Here is a 20,241-nt window from a genome sequence, read left to right on the forward strand (position 1 = left end):
TGGATCCAAACTTCAACATGAGCGCTTAGGGCCCCAAAAATACAGCAGATGACATACCTATTTAGAGCTAATCTAAAATGAATTCAATAAATGGCTGAGCGCTGCCTGTGATTGGCTGAGCGCTGTGACCAGTCACAGGCAGTGCTCAGCTATCCTTCAATGAATGGCTGACCGCTGCCTGTGATTGGCTGAGTGCTCAGCCAATCAGACACAGCCCTTTCAGGAGGCAGAGAAGACGCGCCTGAGCCCCGGCAGTGGCGGAGAGGTGAGTATTTTTTTTTTTTCATTTTTGACACCAGCTATGGATGATTTTCAGGGAGGGGCTTATATTTCAAGCCCTTCCCCGAAAATGCTGTCACAGTGATCAAAGTACCTTCATGGAGCAGCTGCTCCAGTGAATGGGCAAAGTTTCATGCGCAAACTTTGCCAGTTCAGGTGTGTTCCAAGGAATACATTTTTTTCACGTACATAGGTGCACAAAAAAACAAGCTTATGTGAACGAGGCCTAACTGTGATGGTAGGTTCACTCCCCACCCATGCAGAGCCTGTGTGGTATAATCCATCAGTTCATCATACAGATGTTATGTTGACTGAAAAACTGACTTCTTGAGAGAACACAAAGCCAAGTAATTTTCAGGTGGTCAGAGTAAGATCACATGACCCATCTGAGGAGAAGGCCCTTTCGGAATTTTCAGATACAAAGGAATAACTAACCAAGGTAACACTAGCTGATTTATATATACTGGGGGACTCGTTACATAATGAATGACCCTTTAAAAATGGATGTGCACATGTTCTGTATAGAAAAAGAATGGGCCCTCAGAATCATCAGACCCAGGCATCCCCAATCTGATGCCCATCTGAACTCTATATTCACTTTAATGTTTTCTTTTACAGTTATTCCACTTAAATCTGGCTTGGCTGTAGAGATCTTAGAAAAGGGACAAGTTCGCTTTTGGATGCAAGCTGAGAAACTCTCTGGTAGTGCTAAGGCCAACTATGTGTTCAATGATAAGGAGATTCATCATGGCGAGGTAAGCTAATAGACATCTGAAGACGTCATAGCATTGTCGGAAATGAAAAGTAAGCTGTGGAAGCTAAGATAGATCTCCTTTTATATATATATATATATATACTGAAGCATTATGAAGCTTATATTCCCACTCTGTTCCATACTAGAAGAGCAATGTACAGTACAATGGAGGGAGATATTTATAATACTAGCATCGCTCTACTCTTTTTTGTAATATTGTACATTAGTAATGTATGTGCCATTTTATCTGTATATATATATATATTACACATGCACAGGGAGGTGTAACATTTACTCTTTTATTCTTTCTCCAAGAAATATAAGATGAACGTGGACAGTAAGACTGGCATTGTAGAGATGATTATGGAGAACCTTGAGGATGAGGATGAAGGGACCTTTACCTTCCAGCTACAAGATGGAAAGGCAACAAATCAATCTAGTCTGGTGCTTATTGGTGATGGTAAGTTTGGCATATGACTTACCTGTACTAGGCTCTGGTCACATCAAGCTTGGGGTATATGACTGACACACACATTTCATGTCATACTAAACTAAAAGCGTATAAGCAGCACTCCAGCAAAACAAGTGAAATGTAGAATTATTTACCCATTGTTCACACGGCAACATCTCCACTCCTCCATCAAGCCATCTTCAAGCTTTGAGGGGCTGTAATATAGCCTTGTAAACAATGAGTGAATAAATCCACATTTCACTTGATGTCCTGGGGTGCGGCTCCTTCCCTTCTGGTGTGGTGTCTACATTTGAGGTTTGGAGTCTGACCTTTGGAAGCACATATCCCCTACTCTGTAAAGTCTGGAAATAGGTTGCTGCTCCACCTTTTGTATACCATTGATGTCACAGTGGACTAAAGCAATGTTTGCATTTGCTTCCTTATGTCTGGATATTTGTGACATCTCATAAAGTATCATTGAAAACCACATTTATTTGTGATTTTGTTGTATATTATCATTTAGCATAAGAATCCTCAGGGTTGAATCCCACATAGCGGCCACCACACGAGTGAGGCATGGCTGGGTTGTGACCACATTTTAGCCAGGAGCCCTGACATCATGCAAGTCAGCACAGTTAGCAAATGAATGAAATGTTAACTGGTTGTCGGTTGTTAATGGCTTAATGCCTGCATGTTTGCTTAAAACCACACAGCCATTAACACGGAACGGCTAGTTAGTGCTTAATTCATTTGCTAGCTGCATCAACTTGTATGGTGGTGGAGCTCTTGACTGCATTACAGCTTCAACCCATCTTGACCACACGGTGGTAGCTACTTGGCACCCTACTCTTACTATGCTGTAACATAGTATGTTAGGACAAAAAAAAAACATATATCCATCCAGTTCAGCCTTTTTTTTTACCACCAATGTTCATCCAGAAGAAGGCAAAAAAAAAAAACAACCCTCAACAAAGATGTCCAGGCCCCTCATGTAACACATGTATCATACAGTTGTACTGCTTTAATACACACATCATTGCAGCACTTCAGCTATCACAAAAGCTGAGTTCTTCTCAAGAACACAACGTGGCCCAATAAATACGCAAACTTTCAATAACATCAGATTCAATTATTGGTTACATCATTATCTTAATTGCAACGCCTAACAATAAAGTTCGAACACAATTGATGTAATCGAAACTGACATATGCCTCATGACCATTGCACAATGACAGACTCATCCAGCACATTGACAATAGGTCTCCATCACATGTCATAGATGGCGCTCTGCTCATCTTGTCATGGCCTCATGGTGTTGTGTTGGATCTATTGTACTGTACTCTAGCCATTGTCTCCTTCACATTCAGTGATTTATGAATAATACTGGCAGTACCTGAATTTCTTGACAGATGATCAGCAACTATGAAGCCCATAAGGGCGACTCATTTTTTGCGCATTAATCGGCGTATAGTTCGCTCAGCTATTTTAGTAGCATTTATAATCCCAGCTCTTCAATGAAGATGCAGCAGAAAGCTGTGTAAATATATTGTGTTTGTACACTCCCTAGCACATAATGTATGGACCCGTGTACTTTGCTCTAAACTTGCCCTTATTTACCCTTTACAGTGTTTGATAAATTACAGAAAGAAGCCAGATTCCAGAGACATGAATACATCCGGAAACAAGGTAATAAATGACCAGATGAAGCCTAGACACAATAACAGGCCAAGTACCTTATTGTCTGGGAATATGATTAATCGGAGACAAACAAAGCCCAAAAGCAATTGAAAACCTATTACTAATTATCTTTAGGTGTCACAGCTATTTATCTGAAATCTACAGTTTAACGGCCCTATGTGAATACCTAAAATGTACTGAACCTCCATGATGGACACGTGTACAAAGATGAATAATTCTCTTCATTCAGGTTCTTCTAGAAACTCTGGAAAGAGTTTCCAGTATATTGTAAACGTTCTACTAATTGCATAGCATTCTCTTAGTTTTGTTGTAGTCGTGTTGCTCCTGCTGACAGCAGCCAGCAGAGGGCAGACATACATGCTAGATGATATGCACAGGCAGGAACAGTCTGCTTATTGCTTTAGGTGACCTTACATGATATGGAACATATGTTGTAAAGCTGTATGTAGGCAGGGGCCAGGGCCTCACAAGTGGGGCTGCAGGATATAATCACATCACATAGACTGTTTGTATACACTGTATCTATTATACAAGCATAGCGTACTGTTTGTTATGAGCATCTACTTGTATGTAATAAGCCAGCATTGTATTGTATACTGAGATCTAACTTGATCCCTAATTCACAATCCCTGCTATGTGACGCATCATTACACATCTGTTCCGCTATATACGTCTCACAACTCTCCGCTAAAACCCCCATTTACCACCGTTGATATTAGGTGCAACTCAGGCCATCTGTGCACTAAAAAATGAAACTTACACCATCCAAGAGCTGGCCTAAATTTCAGATATAATTCACATCAGTTTTCTGGCATAAATTATAATTAGAGATGAGCGAGCGTACTCGGAAAAGCACTACTCGCTCGAGTAATTGGCTTTATCCGAGTATCGCTGTGCTCGTCCCTGAAGATTCGGGTGCCGGCACGGAGCGGGGAGCTGCAGGGGAGAGCGGGGAGGAACGGAGGTAAGATCTTTCTCTCCCTCTCTCCCGCCCGCTCTCCCCTGCTCCCCGCTGCGACTCACCTGTCAGCCGCAGCGGCACCCGAATCTTTAGCCCCGAGCACAGCGATACTCGGATAAAGCAAATTACTCGAGCGAGTAGTGCTTTTCCGAGTACGCTCGCTCATCTCTAATTATAATAAATGTGACAGGCCATGATGGCCACGCTCCCTGACTTTAAAATCCAAGCAGGCAGCCTTCTACTTGCACTGGAACTCCATTGAATACAATATCAGTGTAATGTCGCAGTACTACACAGTGATATTTGTTCACGTGACCTCTATCGCAGCCAAAGTCACCGTGGAGCCCTGGTCTAATAAGCACACACGTTATATATGTAGAATTATTAACCATATGGAACTTTTATTGCTTTGAACGTGTATTAGGCCGGCTGCACAGACCGGATTTGAATTGCTGAATCCACGATCGTCACCCACGCGGGTGATCCGCGGTATTCGGCACACACATTGAAAGCATAGAACACTCGCATGTCCACTCGGAGGAACGGATAGCGGTTGTGATTTCCGCGAGCGGATTTAAAATCGCAGCATGTTCTATTTTTCTGCTGAATGACTGACAGGGAGCGTCCGCAGTCATCCCCCGCTACAGAAAGGAGAAGGTTTGTGGGGTCGCTGGCCGGAGTCAGACCAGGATTCCGCTGTGGGCTCCCACATGCGACATCTAGATCGCCCGTGTAGAGCCAGCCTTATACTTAAAGTATTTTTAGGTGTTTAGGTGTTTTTTAGGTGACAACTAATTGTTAATCGGTTTTCTGATTTTAATACTACTTTATAAATATGCTTTTGTTTAATTAAAGGTCCTCATTTTGTTGAGTATCTTGGATGGGAAGTTACTCCTGAATGCAACGTACTGCTGAAGAGTAAGGTAGGAGAAGTTATCTGTCTGTCTGTCTGTCTATCTCATATCTATCTGTCTGTCTATCTATCTATCTATCTATCTATCTATCTATCTATCTATCTATCTATCTGTCTGTCTCATATCTATCTATCTATCTATCATCTCATATCTATCTATCTATCTATCTAATATCTATCTATCTCATATCTGTCTGTCGATCTATCTGTCTGTCTGTCTGTCTCATATCTATCTATCTATGTATCTATCTCATATCTATCTATCTATCTATCTATCTATCTATCTATCTATCTATCTCATATCTATCTATCTATCTCATATCTATCTATCTATCTCATATCTATCTATCTATCTATCTCATATCTATCTATCTATCTATCTATCTCATATCTGTCTGTCCATCTATCTCATATCTATCTCTTATCTATTTATCTCATATCTATCTATCTCATATCTATCTATCTATCTCATATCTATCTATCTATCTCATATCTGTCTATATATCTCATATCTATCTCTTATCTATTTATCTCATATCTATCTCTATCATATCTATCTATCTATCTCATATCTATCTATCTATCTTTCTCATATCTATCTATCTATCTATCTTTCTCATATCTATCTATCTATCTATCTCATATCTGTCTGTCTATCTATCTCATATCTATCTCTTATCTATTTATCTCATATCTATCTATCTATCTATCTATCTATCTATCTCTATCATATCTATCTATCTCATATCTGTCTATATATCTCATATCTATCTCTTATCTATTTATCTCATATCTATCTCTATCATATCTATCTATCTATCTCATATCTATCTATCTATCTATCTTTCTCATATCTATCTATCTATCTATCTATCTATCTATCTATCTCATATCTATCTCTTATCTATTTATCTCATATCTATCTATCTATCTATCTATCTATCTCTATCATATCTATCTCATATCTATCTATCTCTATCATATCTATCTATCTCCTATCTATCTATCTATCTCTATCATATCTATCTATTTATCTATCTATCTATCTCATATCTATCTATCTATCTCCTATCTATCTATCTCTATCATATCTATCTATTTATCTATCTATCTATCTATCTATCTATCTATCTCCTATCTATCTCATATCTATCTATCTATCTATCTATCTCCTATCTATCTATCTCTATCATATCTATCTATTTATCTATCTATCTATCTCATATCTATCTATCTATCTATCTCCTATCTATCTATCTCTATCATATCTATCTATTTATCTACCTATCTATCATATCTATCTATCTATCTATCTATCTATCTATCTATATATCTATCTATCTATCTCCTATCTATCTATCTCCTATCTATCTATCTGTCTGTCTCTCTATCTCATATCCATCTATCTATTTGTCTATTTATCTCATATCTATCTATCTGTTTATCTCATGTCTATCTGTCTATCTCATATCTATCTATCTATCTAACTATCTATCTGGTGATGTCTGTCTGTCTATCCACCCTAACCTAATATATTCCTTATGGCCCTCACAATAGGTTGCTAATATGAAGAATGATACAACTATCACATGGTACAAGGATGGAATGGAGATAATGATTGATGAGAAACATGACTTTAAGGATGGTGTATGTACATTACTTATTACTGAGGTAAGTTACTTACCAGTATCATAAACCTTTAATAGGCTTGAGATGCCAGCAACTGTCATCAGTTATTACAGCACACTGCAAATAGCCCTGGTGACGGAGTCTGGGGTTTAATGATGAAGATTAACTAGTATTGCATTTACAGTATCTTTATAAATGTCAACCTATGGCATTGCTGCACATCACTGATAATACCTTTCATACAAAGATCATGTTATATACTGTATGTACGGTGTCATATATAATCCATGCTGGAAAGTTAAAGGGGTTTTCCAGGACTTAACTTTTGATGACTTATCCTCAGAATATATCAGTAGTTGATCGGGACATGGGATCCCGGCGATCAAATTTTATTAGGCCCCCTGTCAGTGCAAACAAAGTCAGAAGTTGACAGCTCTATCCACATTGCAGCAGTGCGAGTTGGTAATGCCGGCACAGATCCAATTGAATTAAATGATATCTGCATTACCAACCAGGGTCACTACAATGTTGGCAGAGCTGTCAGCTTCTGGCTCTGTCTACACTGACAGTGGCCCAAAGTTCTAACCCGTGCCAATCAAGTATTGGTGACCCATCCTAATGATAGATCATCAGTAGTTAAAGAGGTATTCCCATCTTGGCTCTTCATTGCCAAGATGGAAAAACCCGGAAGCTCTGTTCCAATCACCTGCACTTAGCATAGCGATGTTTCTGTAGCTCTCATTGAAGTGAATGGGAGCTATGGAAATAATGTACCACAGTGAGCAACACTATTTCCATAACTCAGTAGCCGTGGCATCGGGTTCCCAATTTGGCTATGAAAAGCCGAGATGGGAATACCTTTTTAAAGGGATTGTCGGAGTTGTACCTCCTGCGTAAAATCCATTCGCCATTCAGTAACATAACAGATAGTCTTATTCTCACTTCTTTCACAGCGTTGCTCAGTCCTCTGCTCCTTGTTTGTTTACAGCCTGCAGTCCTGCCTGGTTTATGGGACGTCACAGACACTGCAGTCAATGACAGGGCTCAGTGATTGATCTCTTATTGGCTGCAGCACCTGTGACGTCCCATAAACAGGGTAGGGCATCCTGTAAGTGTGATGTCAGAGGGGAGACCCAGAGCAGCGTCACGGGACACGGCAAGAGCGGAGAGAGTTGAGTATGTGTCTGTTTGTTATGTTACTGCATGGTGAATAGATTTTACACAGGAGATACAACTCAGACAACCCCTTTAAGTTCCAGCACACCCCTTTAATACACTGCATTTAAACCTCTTGGACATACTGTATGCCATATATAATGGAAATATACTAACTCTAAATATATATGCCAACTCACAGATATCTAGGAAGGACGCTGGAATATATGAATTAATTCTGAAAGATGACAGAGGCAGAGACAAGAGTGCCCTTAAACTCGTGGATTCCGGTAAGACCTGTTGCGCTAGTTTGTAAAAACTTGTCTGACTGCCATGGATGTTTGTTGGACTGTTTTTATCCACTTATGGAATAAAATGCCTGCGGGACTTAAGATTTTTCTACTTGCAGAATACCATAATAAGGTACCTTCACACGGAGCAGCTATCATTCAGATCATTCAGATAGTTGCTCAGAAAAGTCTTTGGAGTGTACGAACGACAGTCATTTGTTTGCTTCTACCAGAGTGATGCCTTTTCATGAGTTGTTTACTGAGATATCATTTGCAAGTCATTCAAATATGAACGACTGTGACTTTACACCAGAAGGCTTTTGACTGTTTTTTTGGTAGGCTGAAACTAAACGACTGGTGACTTATCCCTCGTCACCCTGTCGGTGGCCATGTTTCCATTCAACAATTATTTGTTCTTTGAGCGATTATTTGGCCGATGGTCGTCCTATGTAAAGGCACCTTTACTATTAGACTAAATGAGGTTTCCTTCAGACATAGTCTTTTTTTTCTGGCAATTTTTTATCACATCCAGGGGTTTCACCTTGTTGTCACTGGACCGGCGGCAGCAGCGCCGGCCCCACTGAAAACATAGGGAGATGATCGCGCTCCTCTGCCACTACTGTGACAGCTGTGGCAGGCGATTCCTTGGATGTGAAACCCCTGGATGTTGTCACATCCAGGGGTCTCACCTTGTTGTCAATGGGACCGGTGGCAGCAGCGCCGGCCCCATTGAAAACATAGGGAGAAGATCGCGCTCCTCTGCCACTGCTGTGGCAGGGGATTCCTTCATCCCCGCAAGGATTCCCCTCATCACTGACTATTGTAACAGCACTGTCACAGTGTTCAGTAATGAGGGGACTCCCCGTGGGGATGAAGGACTCCCCTGCCACAGCTGTCACAGCAGTGATCTTGTCCCATTGCTTTCAATAGGGCCGGTGCTGCTTCCGCCCCATTGAAAGCAATGGGATGAAGGCAATCCACACAGGGATTTTCGGTTGGAGTCTTGAAATATAAGCCTTAAACTGAAAATAAGCCCTAACTGCAGGAAAAAATACATCACCTAAAAGCGCTGTCCGGCTCCGGCGCGTCTTCTCCCTGGTCCACAGCACTGTTCTTCTTTTTTATTTTTACTGCAGCTAGGGATTATTTAAGGGCTTTGACAGTAGAAGTTCCTCCTGTCAAAGTTGCATCACTTTTTAAATCGCTGTCCTATCTTTTGCAGGTGCGATTATTTAGCGCTTGTAAAAATCGGACATGTGACCACTTTCATTGGAAAGCATTGATTCTAATAGAGCCAATTTCTAAGCGCGCCTATCCCTGCGCTAAAAAAATCACTCGTCTGACCGCGGCCTAATACAAAGAGTATGCTGCGATTTTGAAAAATGATCATGGACCCAAAAAACACGGAAAAGAGAGAAAAAATGTCACCAAAAAAATGCACTCCTTGCATTTCTTGGTGACATTTTTTGCTTTTGAACTATAGCAAGCACCTGAACTGAGTGTTTTTTGCTTTAAAAAAAAAGGCTGCAGAAAAACAACAAAAGCACATTTTTTCCCAAAAATGATTATGTGAGTGTGTCAGCCTGCAGAAAGTGTGCTGTCCCCTTTTTCTGTACCCGTCATGCACCCTCAATGTTCCTTTATTCCATCACCCATCACATTGCCTGTGTTTTACCCTCTCGTGTTTCTCCAGAGTGTTTATAAACATTAAAACATATGTAACTGCATACTCTCCAATTTTCCTAGCATTTGACGATCTCATGACGGCCGTCTGCAAAATGATTGGTAAGTATATTATAATGTAATAGAGCCAAACTTATGACATAACGTGCCCTCTGTCTCACGGATCACGTCACATCGGTATGATTGTAGTCCAGAATACAAAGGCTCAAATGAGTTCCCCACAAGTAATAATGCAAACGGAGATAAGGAACGGCTGAGATGGACGGCTGTCAAGCAGCTTTCCACTTTTTACTGTAAGACCCAATGGCACTCTGAGTTGCCATTTGGGCTGATTGCTAGGGATACATTGCCTACAGCTACAGCATTTTAAATGGTGTTGACAGATAGCTAGCAATCTATTTGTCTTTACCTCGGCAGTAAATTGGCACTGAGCTGTAGACTGAAACGGGCATGGAGGCTTGACAGTACTCAAAACACGCTATTTTTTCGTTCTTCACTGCCATATTAATAACATGTGGGTAACAATAAAAGTGGACAGTTGTTAAGAATGGTAGCACGACTTTTCTTTCCCTGTGTTTTAGAGCTAATGTTCCTTTGAATTATTAGCTTAGGTTTACAGGACTAGCACCATAATTATTTGGGTGCTGTATGGGCAAATGGTCAGGACAGCTGATCTCCCTTCTACATCAATGAGTTTGTGGGGAAAGGAAAGCAAAATAGCAATAGGTGCCTGTGAGCTTACTTATATGGGATGATGGAATTTCCACATTGTTGTCTCTTAGATCTGGCCCATTGTACTTCCATGCAGAAACTAGTGGGTAGCGGATGGGTGGCAGTCCATTATGAGTTTGGGCCTTTTTTTCATAGGCCTTTGACTGCAGTGCCAATTGTATGGCCCTGATGGTGGCCCCGCAAATGCAATTGAAAAAGATAGTGTCAGCATTATATACCAATACTTGATTTGTCTCTTGCCATGTTAAGTCAAACAGTGTATCTTGGTTCAGACAGTCTGTGTCTTCTGAAAATATGCGCTGTCAATAATAACCTGTTATTCTGGTGATGTCTACTATAGGCCTACAGTAAGGAATTGGAAATCTCATTTTAACACATTGTACAATTTAAGAAAATGCTGTGTTTGTTGGAATTTTTGTGGTAATTTAGCAGAAATACAGGTTTTGTAAACATAAATATAATATTCAATTTACTTTCTTTTAGCTGCATCAGCTACAGAAGTCAAGATCCAGAGCAACGAGGAAGGCATAAGATTGTATTCATTTGTCAATTATTATGTGGAGGATCTCAAAGTGAGCTGGGCACACAAGTAAGTCAGTGGCTTAGACTAGGCATAGATTTTATGTACATTATACATGCGCTCATGTGTAGATTGATTACCAGTTGCCAGCCAATTGATGTGTAGGTTTTAATCTAGATTAATGTTGCCACAGCTTGCCAGGGAAGAATACTGGCACACTTTCTCAGCTGTTTCCATAATGTCCATGGAAATGAATGGAGGAAGCCAAGCATCTCTCCAGGGGTGTAACTATAGAGGATGCGATTGCACCCGGGCCCAGGAGCCTTAGGGGGCCCATAAGGCCTCTCTTCTCCGTATAGCGAGCCCAGTACTATGAATAAAGCATTATAGTTGGGGGCCCCATTACAAATTTTGCATCAGGGCCCAGAAGCTTCAAGTTACGCCTCTGCATCTCTCCATTCATTCCCCACCTGCAGGTGGGCTGGTAAGAACTCCATTCTGAAGATAGGTGCAGGTCCCAGAGGAGTCCAAAATCCTGTAGATATACCATAAATGTGTATGATGGGAATAACCCTTTAATGGGCTGACACCAGCAGCAATACATGACTCTATATTCAGGAGTGCATCATCAATGAGAAGCAGGAACAACATTTTGACATATAAGGGGCAGATTTACTAAAAATTAAACAGTGCAAATTTAGACTAGACAGTCTATAAATGTGCCAGATTTATCACATTACGGAATGATAAATCTGACTTATCTTTATACTGTGTAGTCTGACTTTATACCACCTTTTAGTTGGCTTAGTTTATGACAAAAATTGCACCGAAATTTGGTGCACTTTTTGGCACAGTTTTGATGCACAATTTGGGTCACATTCCCTTTTCACAAAGCTATGTCCTTTATTTGGAGAAGCTGTAAAACAAAGTGTCCGAAAATGTCTAAAAACACATGATAAATGTGGCGCAAACCAAGTAAGACCGTTTTCTGGTGTAATTTGCACCAAAAAACTGTTGAATTTTGAAAAGTAAATCTGACCCAATGTGTCTGTCCTCAAGTTTAGCCCTGCACTATTAGCACTACAATGGGGAGTCTACATGTAACCGGTTGTCCATATATAGCTTTCTGAGCAGGATCACTAGCAGCAGCTTTGTTTCAGGAATTTCTTTGACTGCTTCATACATCTGGAATAATCAAAGCATGTTACATAAATAATCTATATCACATGTACTGAACACATTTTCAGTCGTAGATATTTCTGCAACAAGTCTGCCATACTTGTTCTTGTCCTCTGACTACTGACACTGAGCAGGACACAAGATGGAAGCATGACACTGGTGACTGTTGTGCTTTATGAGGCTGACACTATGGGCCTTACAATGGATCTGATACTGTGGGAGGTAATCTGTCTGACTGTACAGGGATTACGTTATATAATGGGCATCATTATGGAGCTGGCACTTTAGTAATTAATAGGCTAGGTTCACATGGGGTGGAATTCCTGTGGAATTTCCGTGCGGACTATTCTGCGGCATGTCAATTGTATCGCTGTTTCCGCTGCGAGCTCTCTCTATGGGGAGATATTCCATAGCGGAACACAGGTGGACAAAACTTTTCCAACCTGCTCCGAACTGCGTGGGTTCTGAAGCTGCCTTTCCGCAGGAGAAATCTCGCAGAATTTCTGTGTGGTCCCGCTGCGGACATTCCGCGAGATTTCAGTGGGATTAACGCCCCATATGACCCCAGCCATACTGTAAGTGTTTACCAATATGGCTTTAGAAGTTGGGATGGGAGAATTCAAAGTTGAGGCCTACATCTGAAAATAATTGCCATGGCACAGTCTACGGTTACATTTGGGGGAAAAATGCCACTGTGCTTTCCATCTCCGGTAGCAGGAAGGCCAGAATCACCCCATATGGAGTTATCTGAATTTACCTTCCATTTATCCATGTTTCATTACAGTGAAAGTAAGATAAAGTATACAGACAGAGTGAAGAGTGGGGTCACTGGAGAGATGATATGGCTACAAATTAACGAGCCCACACCGATCGACAAGGGCAAATATATGCTGGAAATGTTTGATGGAAAAGACACTCACACAAAGAGCTTAGATCTCTCTGGACAAGGTAAAGAATACTGGATAATATGCATTTTATGTAGATTGTGTTTTTAATTAATAATTGCAGTAGTGTTCTGTAGTATATAAATACTTCTTTTCCACTTCTTGCAGATACGGTAGATAGATAGATAGATAGATAGATAGATAGGAGATAAATAGATAGATAGATAGATAGATAGATAGATAGATAGATAGATAGATAGATAGATAGATATGAGATAATTAGATAGATAGATTGATTAGATAGATAGATAGATAGATATGAGATTAGATAGATAGATAGATAGATAGATAGATGATTGATAGATAGATAGATAGATAGATATGAGATAATTAGATAGATAGATTGATTAGATAGATAGATAGATATGAGATTAGATAGATAGATAGATAGATAGAGTGAGTTAAAAAAAAATAGCAGTCCAACATCATTAACCTGGTAAATCACTGTTTTTGGTAGAATTGACATTTCTACATAACAAGTAATTTACTTGTAAGTGTAGTACAGCAGTAGAAAGAAAACAGATCCAACAATTAAGATGCGCGTGCCACTCATTCTGCATAATTGAATCGTTGATTGAAAGGAGAGTTTTCAAAATAATAGCAGTGAGCAGTTAAATTGGCGAAGTCATTAATTCTGTAGAATAACAGGTGTTAATTTTGGACCTCATTAAAGTAGGAGGGCGGCAAATGTTGCACATGTTGGTTATAGTGCATTTCTTTCTGAAATACTGGTAAAAATGGGTCATTCTAGACTATGTCCTGATGAAGGACAGCCTTTGATTAAAAACTTAATTGGAGAGGGACAAGCATATAGAGAAGTGCAGCAAATGATAGGCTGCTCAGCTAAAATGATTTCAAATGCCTTGAAGTGGCAACTCAAACATGAAAGGAAGCAGGAAACTACTGTTTGAATCGATCGAAGAATACCCAAAATGGCAAAGACTCTGCCTATGATCACCTCCAAGAAGATCAAAGATCTGAACTTACCAGTGAGTACTGCTACAATCAGAAGATGATTAAGTAAAGCCAAGAACACCCCGCAAAGTCCCTTTGTTGAAAAGAAGACATGTCCTGAACAAGTTAAAATTTGCAAAGGAACACATTGACTGGCCCATGGAGAAATTGTCAACAGTTTGTGAACTGATGAAAGCAAAATTGTTCTTTTTGGGTCCAGTGGCCGTAGACAGTATATCAGGGGACCCCCCAAGCACAGAATTGAAGCCACAGTACGCTGTGAAGACGGTAAAGCATGGTGGTGTGAAAATCATGATATGAGGATGTTTCTCACACCTTGGTGTTGGACCTATTTATTGCATATGAGGGATCATTGATCAGTTTGAATATATGCAAATACTTGGAGATCATGTTGCCCCATTCCACAGAAGAAATACCCTTGAAATGGATGTTTCAACATGACAATGACGCAAAACACACTAGTAAGCAAACATCATCTTGGTTACAGACAATCAGGATTGAGGCAATGGAGTGGCCAGCCTAAAAGATTAAAACAAACTGGATACATTTAGTTCTTGTTTTGATTTGGAATTGAATGTGAAATATTCCCAGGGCATTTGCAATTATGGAAATAAAAGTTATAATGATTGTGCACCTTATTTGCTAACTTACTGCTGTTTTTTAAACACTACTGTAGACAGATAGATAATAGATTAGATGAATAGATTTGTCATTTTCCTATTTTGGGGCCCATTTTGACACAACGATTATCGCTCACAAATCGCTCAAAGCCGTCTTTTGAGTGATAATCGTTGTGTGTAACTGCACTGACATTGTGCAGTTTTCGTTAAACGATCGCTCATCGTTGTCTTTCAGCATGCTGAAAGACAACGATGAGCCTTATCAGGAATTCACAGCAGGATATAGCTGATACTATTGTTTCAGCTGTATCCCGCTCCCTGATGACAGGCGGGGTATGAAGAACGCAGCTGTCCAGCTGCGTTCTCCATACCCTGCACGGAGCACTCGGCTGTATAACAGCCAGGCGCTTTGTGCAGAAAACAGCTGGATGCAGAAGGCAAGCAGGGACACCCCGCTTGTCTTCTGCATCCTCCGCTGGGAGCACTCGGCTGTATGACGGCCGGGCGCTCCCAGCGGGGAACAGCTGGATGCAGAGAACAAGCGGCCCCCGGCTTGTTCTCTGCCTCCTCCGGAGCGCAAGATGATCGCTCGACGTTTGAGTGATCATCTTGCAATGTAAATGTTACAACGATTATCTCTCAAAAGACATCTTTTGAGCTTTAACCGTTGTGTCTAAAGAGGGCCTTTACGCTTAACCCCTTAAGGACATTGCCTATTTTGGGCATAAGGGCACAACGATTTAAGGGGGATTTTCATCTCCACTTTTCAAAAGCCATAACTTATTTATTTTTCCGTCGACATGACTGTATGAGGGCTTGTTTTTTGTGTAGTAATCTGTAGTTTTTATTGGTGAAATTTTTGGTACATAGACACTATTGCAAAAAAACCTTTTGTGGATTTTTTTTATGATAGCAGGGAGAGAAAACATCAATTTTGCCATTGTTTTTTTTTTTTTAATCATGCAGCATAAATGACGAAATACATTTGTTTCTGCAGGTCGGTACTATTACAATGATACCAGAATTATTATTATTTTTTTAGGTTTTTCCAATTTTTCACAATAAATTGGAAATTAAAATTTTTTTCTAAATTGCTGCATTCAAAGTCCTATAACGGTTTTATTTTTTCATAGATAGAGCTCTGTGGGGCTTGTTTTTTGCGTGATGAGATGTAGCTTTTATGGGTACCATTTTGGGATACATATGACTTTTTTGATCACTTTTATTGCGTTTTTTGGGAGGCAAAATGAAAAAATAAACATTTGGCCTCAGTTTTTTAGGGTTTTTCTTTACGCTTTTTGCCATGCAGGATAAAAAGCATGTTCAATTTGTTGTTCGAGTCTTTACAGATACGACGATATCAAATATGTGCGATTTTTAATTTTTTTCCTTTTTTTTATACTAATAGGGGGAAAAAGCACAAAAAAAGGTGTTTTTTTTTACAGTATTTTTATCTTTTTTTCTTTTACAGTTTTTATGTCCCTGTAGGGAACTTGTACTATAACACCTATGATGACTATGATAAAGCATTGCAGGACTTCTGTCCTGCAGTGCCTTTTTGCTAGTAATAGGTAAAGCTAATCTGGCGTCCTGTTGACGTTTGATGATGTCACAGAGGGAGGGCCCTCTCTCTGTGAGCCTTTTACACGCCATGATCTACATAGATCACGGCATGTAAGGAATTAACAGTGGGGGTCGCTGTCCCGATGCACCCCTGCTGTTGCAGCGGAAGGCTGGCTATCGGTGACAGCCGGCTTCTGCTGCCGTATGGCGCGGGATCTCTTCTGATCTACTGCTATCTATAGGGCGTAAGTGTACGTCCCGTTGCGTTAAATACCCCTTTGCCAGGATGTACACGTACGGCCTGTGGCATTAAGGCGTTGAACAGTATATTGCATTCTAAAGAAACGTCTCATTCAAAATATTCTATAAAATAAGGACTTTTAAATGAATTATATTTGTAGATACTGTATGTAGAGATGTATTTACTTATTTTTACCCGGAATTTGTCTACGATATACCGATATATAGAAGTCTTTCTTGGCAATACTTATGTCACATTCTGATAAATTCTGCAACAAAGTAGAGTGCAATACATGTGAATGGAGTTTTCAAAACTCATCCACACATAGCTGGTTTTAATACTGCTGCTTTGATGGCATACGGTGGATTGATGGCTAAATCTGCTGCACATTTTTTCCACTGTGTCTTAAGTCTACCTTGTGGTCATCAGATTCTAATCTTATGATTATTTGCTTCGCAGCGTTCGACGAGGCCGTTGCTGAATTCCAGAGATTGAAGTAAGTATGTCATGGAAACTTGCACTTGGGCCTCACTGACATTTGCGCTGCACGCTCGGTTCCTAGCCGCTGGCACAGATCTGGCATTAATTCCGGATGAAATAGCGCAGCATGCTGCACTCTTTTTTTCTGGAGAAATGGCGGCCAGCATGCCATAAGCCACACAGACCTCATTATAGTCAATGGGTCCGTCTGGTATTGTTCGGGTCCGGCTTGCGCCAAATCCAATATTGGCGGTTCCAATATTTATTTAATTCGGCTCTGATGATAGGGCCAAACTTTCAAAACCGCAGCAGAAGCAGGGCTCAGATGTGAAGGAGGCCTTAGCATGAGAAATAATAGTAAATATTACTGAGCATTATTATTAGTCTCCACAGCAATACATTTAAATATATCAGTGTTAACTTAAAATTGAGTCTCCAGTCATGTCATTCTTCATTGGTAGTTGTATTTTTTGAGTTGATTGGTAAGTACAAAGCTGCCGTTGTCTTTTAGGAATGTGTCTTGTTCTAATCAGTATTTGCAGTTCATTGGTCTTATCTACGTAAATATGACAAGAGGTAAATATTGATGTATTGTATGCTGATAACCAACACTAATGCTTTTCCAGATGTAACACTTGTGAACACTGATCTTTGGTGGGCTAGTTGGAACCTGCGTTTCCTCCCATGAAGGACTATTATTGTATTATAGAAAGGGCAGATCGGGATTATGGCTGCAAAGTGGTTGTATCTAAGGGCTAGTTCACATCTGCGCTAAGTGATTCCATGGTCAAATTGATATGTTTTATGGTGGAACCAAACTGCCCTGAAAGGACCAATGTGTACAGAGACTCCAGTCAAACTTAGAAGAGCTGCTGCTGTGGCGCTGCATGTAAAAGCCTGATTCAGGTTTTTACATGCAGTAGACCTCGCGGGTCACATAAAATGAGGTGGCAGGCTGGATTTGGGCCACGGGTCTTATGTTTGACATGTGTGCTCTATAGTAATCGTTTCTTGTAAACCTTGTACCTAGAAATACAGATAATGATGTAACTCAAGGTTCATAGACTAATGGGCCAAAGCATCAAACCTCCTGCTGAGGTAAGCAACCATTCTTCTAACAGTTCTAACAGAAGAAGGAGGTTGTGGAGATATTTCTGAGTAAGTAAGTAATGGGGTCTCTTTGGTTTCCATTCATCCGTCTGCCATTTTACATGATGAAATAGCGCTGCTATTTTATTGTGTATTTTAATGGCATTCAGCAACAGAGGTTCTGAATGGACCCTCCGATGCTAATGTGAACAGGCCCTTACTTACTCAGAAAGATCTCCACAACCTCCTTCTTCTTCTCTAAATCATCGTGGAGCGGTCTACTCATGATCATAGAACTGTTAGAAGAATGGTTGCTTATCTCAGCAGGAGGTTTGATGCCTTGGCCCATTAGTCTATGAACCTTGAGTTACATCATTATCTGTATTTCTAGGTACAAGGTTTACAAGAAACAATTACTATAGCGCACACATGTCAAACATAAGACCCGCGGCCCAAATCCAGCCTGCCACCTCATTTTATGTGACCCGCGGGGTCTACTGCATGTAAAAACCTGAATCAGACTTTTATATGCAGCGCCACAGCAGCAGGACTTCTAAGTTTGACTGGAGTCCCTGTACACATCGGTGGTGGCTTACCCCCATCCACTCGTCCTCTCTTTGTGATGCAGCAAGCTCCGACCTCACCTCTACAATATAGGCAGAGTTACAGTGCCCTGCTGTCATCATCGTGCCGGTCACCATTATCTTTTCGTCCCCAGTTGCAGGAGAAGCAGCCAGTATGCTGGGATCCACTGCTCCTCACTGTTGGATTACTTTAACCCCCCCCCCACACACACACTGAGGAGGAGACTGAATGGAGCGCTAGTCATGCAAGTGCACCAGCGTTCCATTCACTTCCATTGGGACTGCCGAGATACCTGAGCGGATGCCACATATCAGCCCCATCAAATTGAATGGAGTCAGTACTGCATTCAGAGTGACGTCACTGCAAAGGAAGAAGCGACTTCCACAGTGACAGAGGAGCCGGACACGGGAGTCCCGTTCTCCAGATCAGTGGGAGTTTCAGCAGTGAGACTCCCACCGATCACCAAGTTATTCCCTATCCTGCAGAAAGGGGATAACTTGAAATCTTGGTACAACCCCTTTAGAGGGGTTGTCCGGTTGTAAACTATTGATGTCCAAGTCATCATTAGTAGATTGGTCGGGTTAATTGCCTGCGACCTTCTGCTGATCAGCTGTTTGCCAGGCCGGTGTACTTGTGCACTGGGCTGATTATAGAAGAAAGGAGAAAGCTCCTTTTTAGAATAGTAGCCAGTTTTGGTATTGTAGGCAAAGTTTACATTCATTTCAAGGGAAACTTGACCTACAAAACCAAGTCTGGGCATTACAGTAAGAACAGAGTTATCTGGTTCCTGCAGAATTCATTTCAGTACACCTGTGCACTGGCCTGGCAAAGAGCTGATCAGAAAGGGGTCCAGGCAACCCCACCAATCTACTACTGATGACATGCTAGGAATAGGCAGGCCATCAGTAGTTTACAACTGGACAACCCCTTTAACTGCAGCATTGGAAACTCGTACTCTGGTTAGCTAAGAAGACATTAAAGTAAATTCTAATCTTTCTTTCTTTTAACCCAATAACAGGCAAGCTGCGATAGCAGAAAAGAGTAAGTAGCCTTCCATTATCTGCATAATTCTACCTGTGTACTTCTATTGTAACTAATAGGAAGTTGCTCCCAGTAATACTGAACCTATGCTTGATTCCTACTACTAAAGTATAGTTAGTACTCCAAGGCACCAATACAAAATCTGAACCAGTGCACCTCCACCCTTAAGTCTGGGGTCACACAGGACGTATTCCCAACGGAAATCTCGCGGTTTTGCTGTAGCAAAAAACCTGAGATTATTTCTGCAGGATAAGCACAGCTCCAAAACTTGCGGCACTTGGCCGCGGGTTTTGGAGCGGCTTCGCCGCATGCTTTTCCGTTGTGGTCGGCTCTTTAATAGAGAGGAGCGAGGCCGCAACGGAAAAAATAAAGAATGGACATGCTGCGTCCCAGGAATTGACGGATTGTCCACCCCGTGTGGACGATATATTGGACAAATCTCGTCCACATGGCTGGCAA

The 20,241-nt window shown here is 40.9% G+C and overlaps 1 protein-coding gene across 1 annotated transcript in view; it reads left to right on the forward strand.

Annotated features, from left to right (window-relative positions):
• Positions 1 to 20,241, forward strand: part of MYOM1 (myomesin 1) — a 102,482-nt gene that overhangs the window by 78,181 nt on the left and 4,060 nt on the right. The window contains exons 25-35 of the mRNA XM_066579605.1: positions 898 to 1,034; positions 1,349 to 1,493; positions 3,111 to 3,170; positions 4,999 to 5,066; positions 6,614 to 6,727; positions 8,043 to 8,130; positions 9,877 to 9,915; positions 11,029 to 11,134; positions 13,029 to 13,192; positions 17,047 to 17,083; positions 19,760 to 19,782. Of these exons, the coding sequence (XP_066435702.1) occupies positions 898 to 1,034; positions 1,349 to 1,493; positions 3,111 to 3,170; positions 4,999 to 5,066; positions 6,614 to 6,727; positions 8,043 to 8,130; positions 9,877 to 9,915; positions 11,029 to 11,134; positions 13,029 to 13,192; positions 17,047 to 17,083; positions 19,760 to 19,782 (981 nt within the window). The remainder of the gene's footprint in view (positions 1 to 897; positions 1,035 to 1,348; positions 1,494 to 3,110; positions 3,171 to 4,998; positions 5,067 to 6,613; positions 6,728 to 8,042; positions 8,131 to 9,876; positions 9,916 to 11,028; positions 11,135 to 13,028; positions 13,193 to 17,046; positions 17,084 to 19,759; positions 19,783 to 20,241) is intronic.

The sequence above is a fragment of the Eleutherodactylus coqui genome, chromosome 9 (genome assembly GCF_035609145.1).
Source record: "Eleutherodactylus coqui strain aEleCoq1 chromosome 9, aEleCoq1.hap1, whole genome shotgun sequence".
Classification (NCBI taxonomy): domain Eukaryota; kingdom Metazoa; phylum Chordata; class Amphibia; order Anura; family Eleutherodactylidae; genus Eleutherodactylus; species Eleutherodactylus coqui.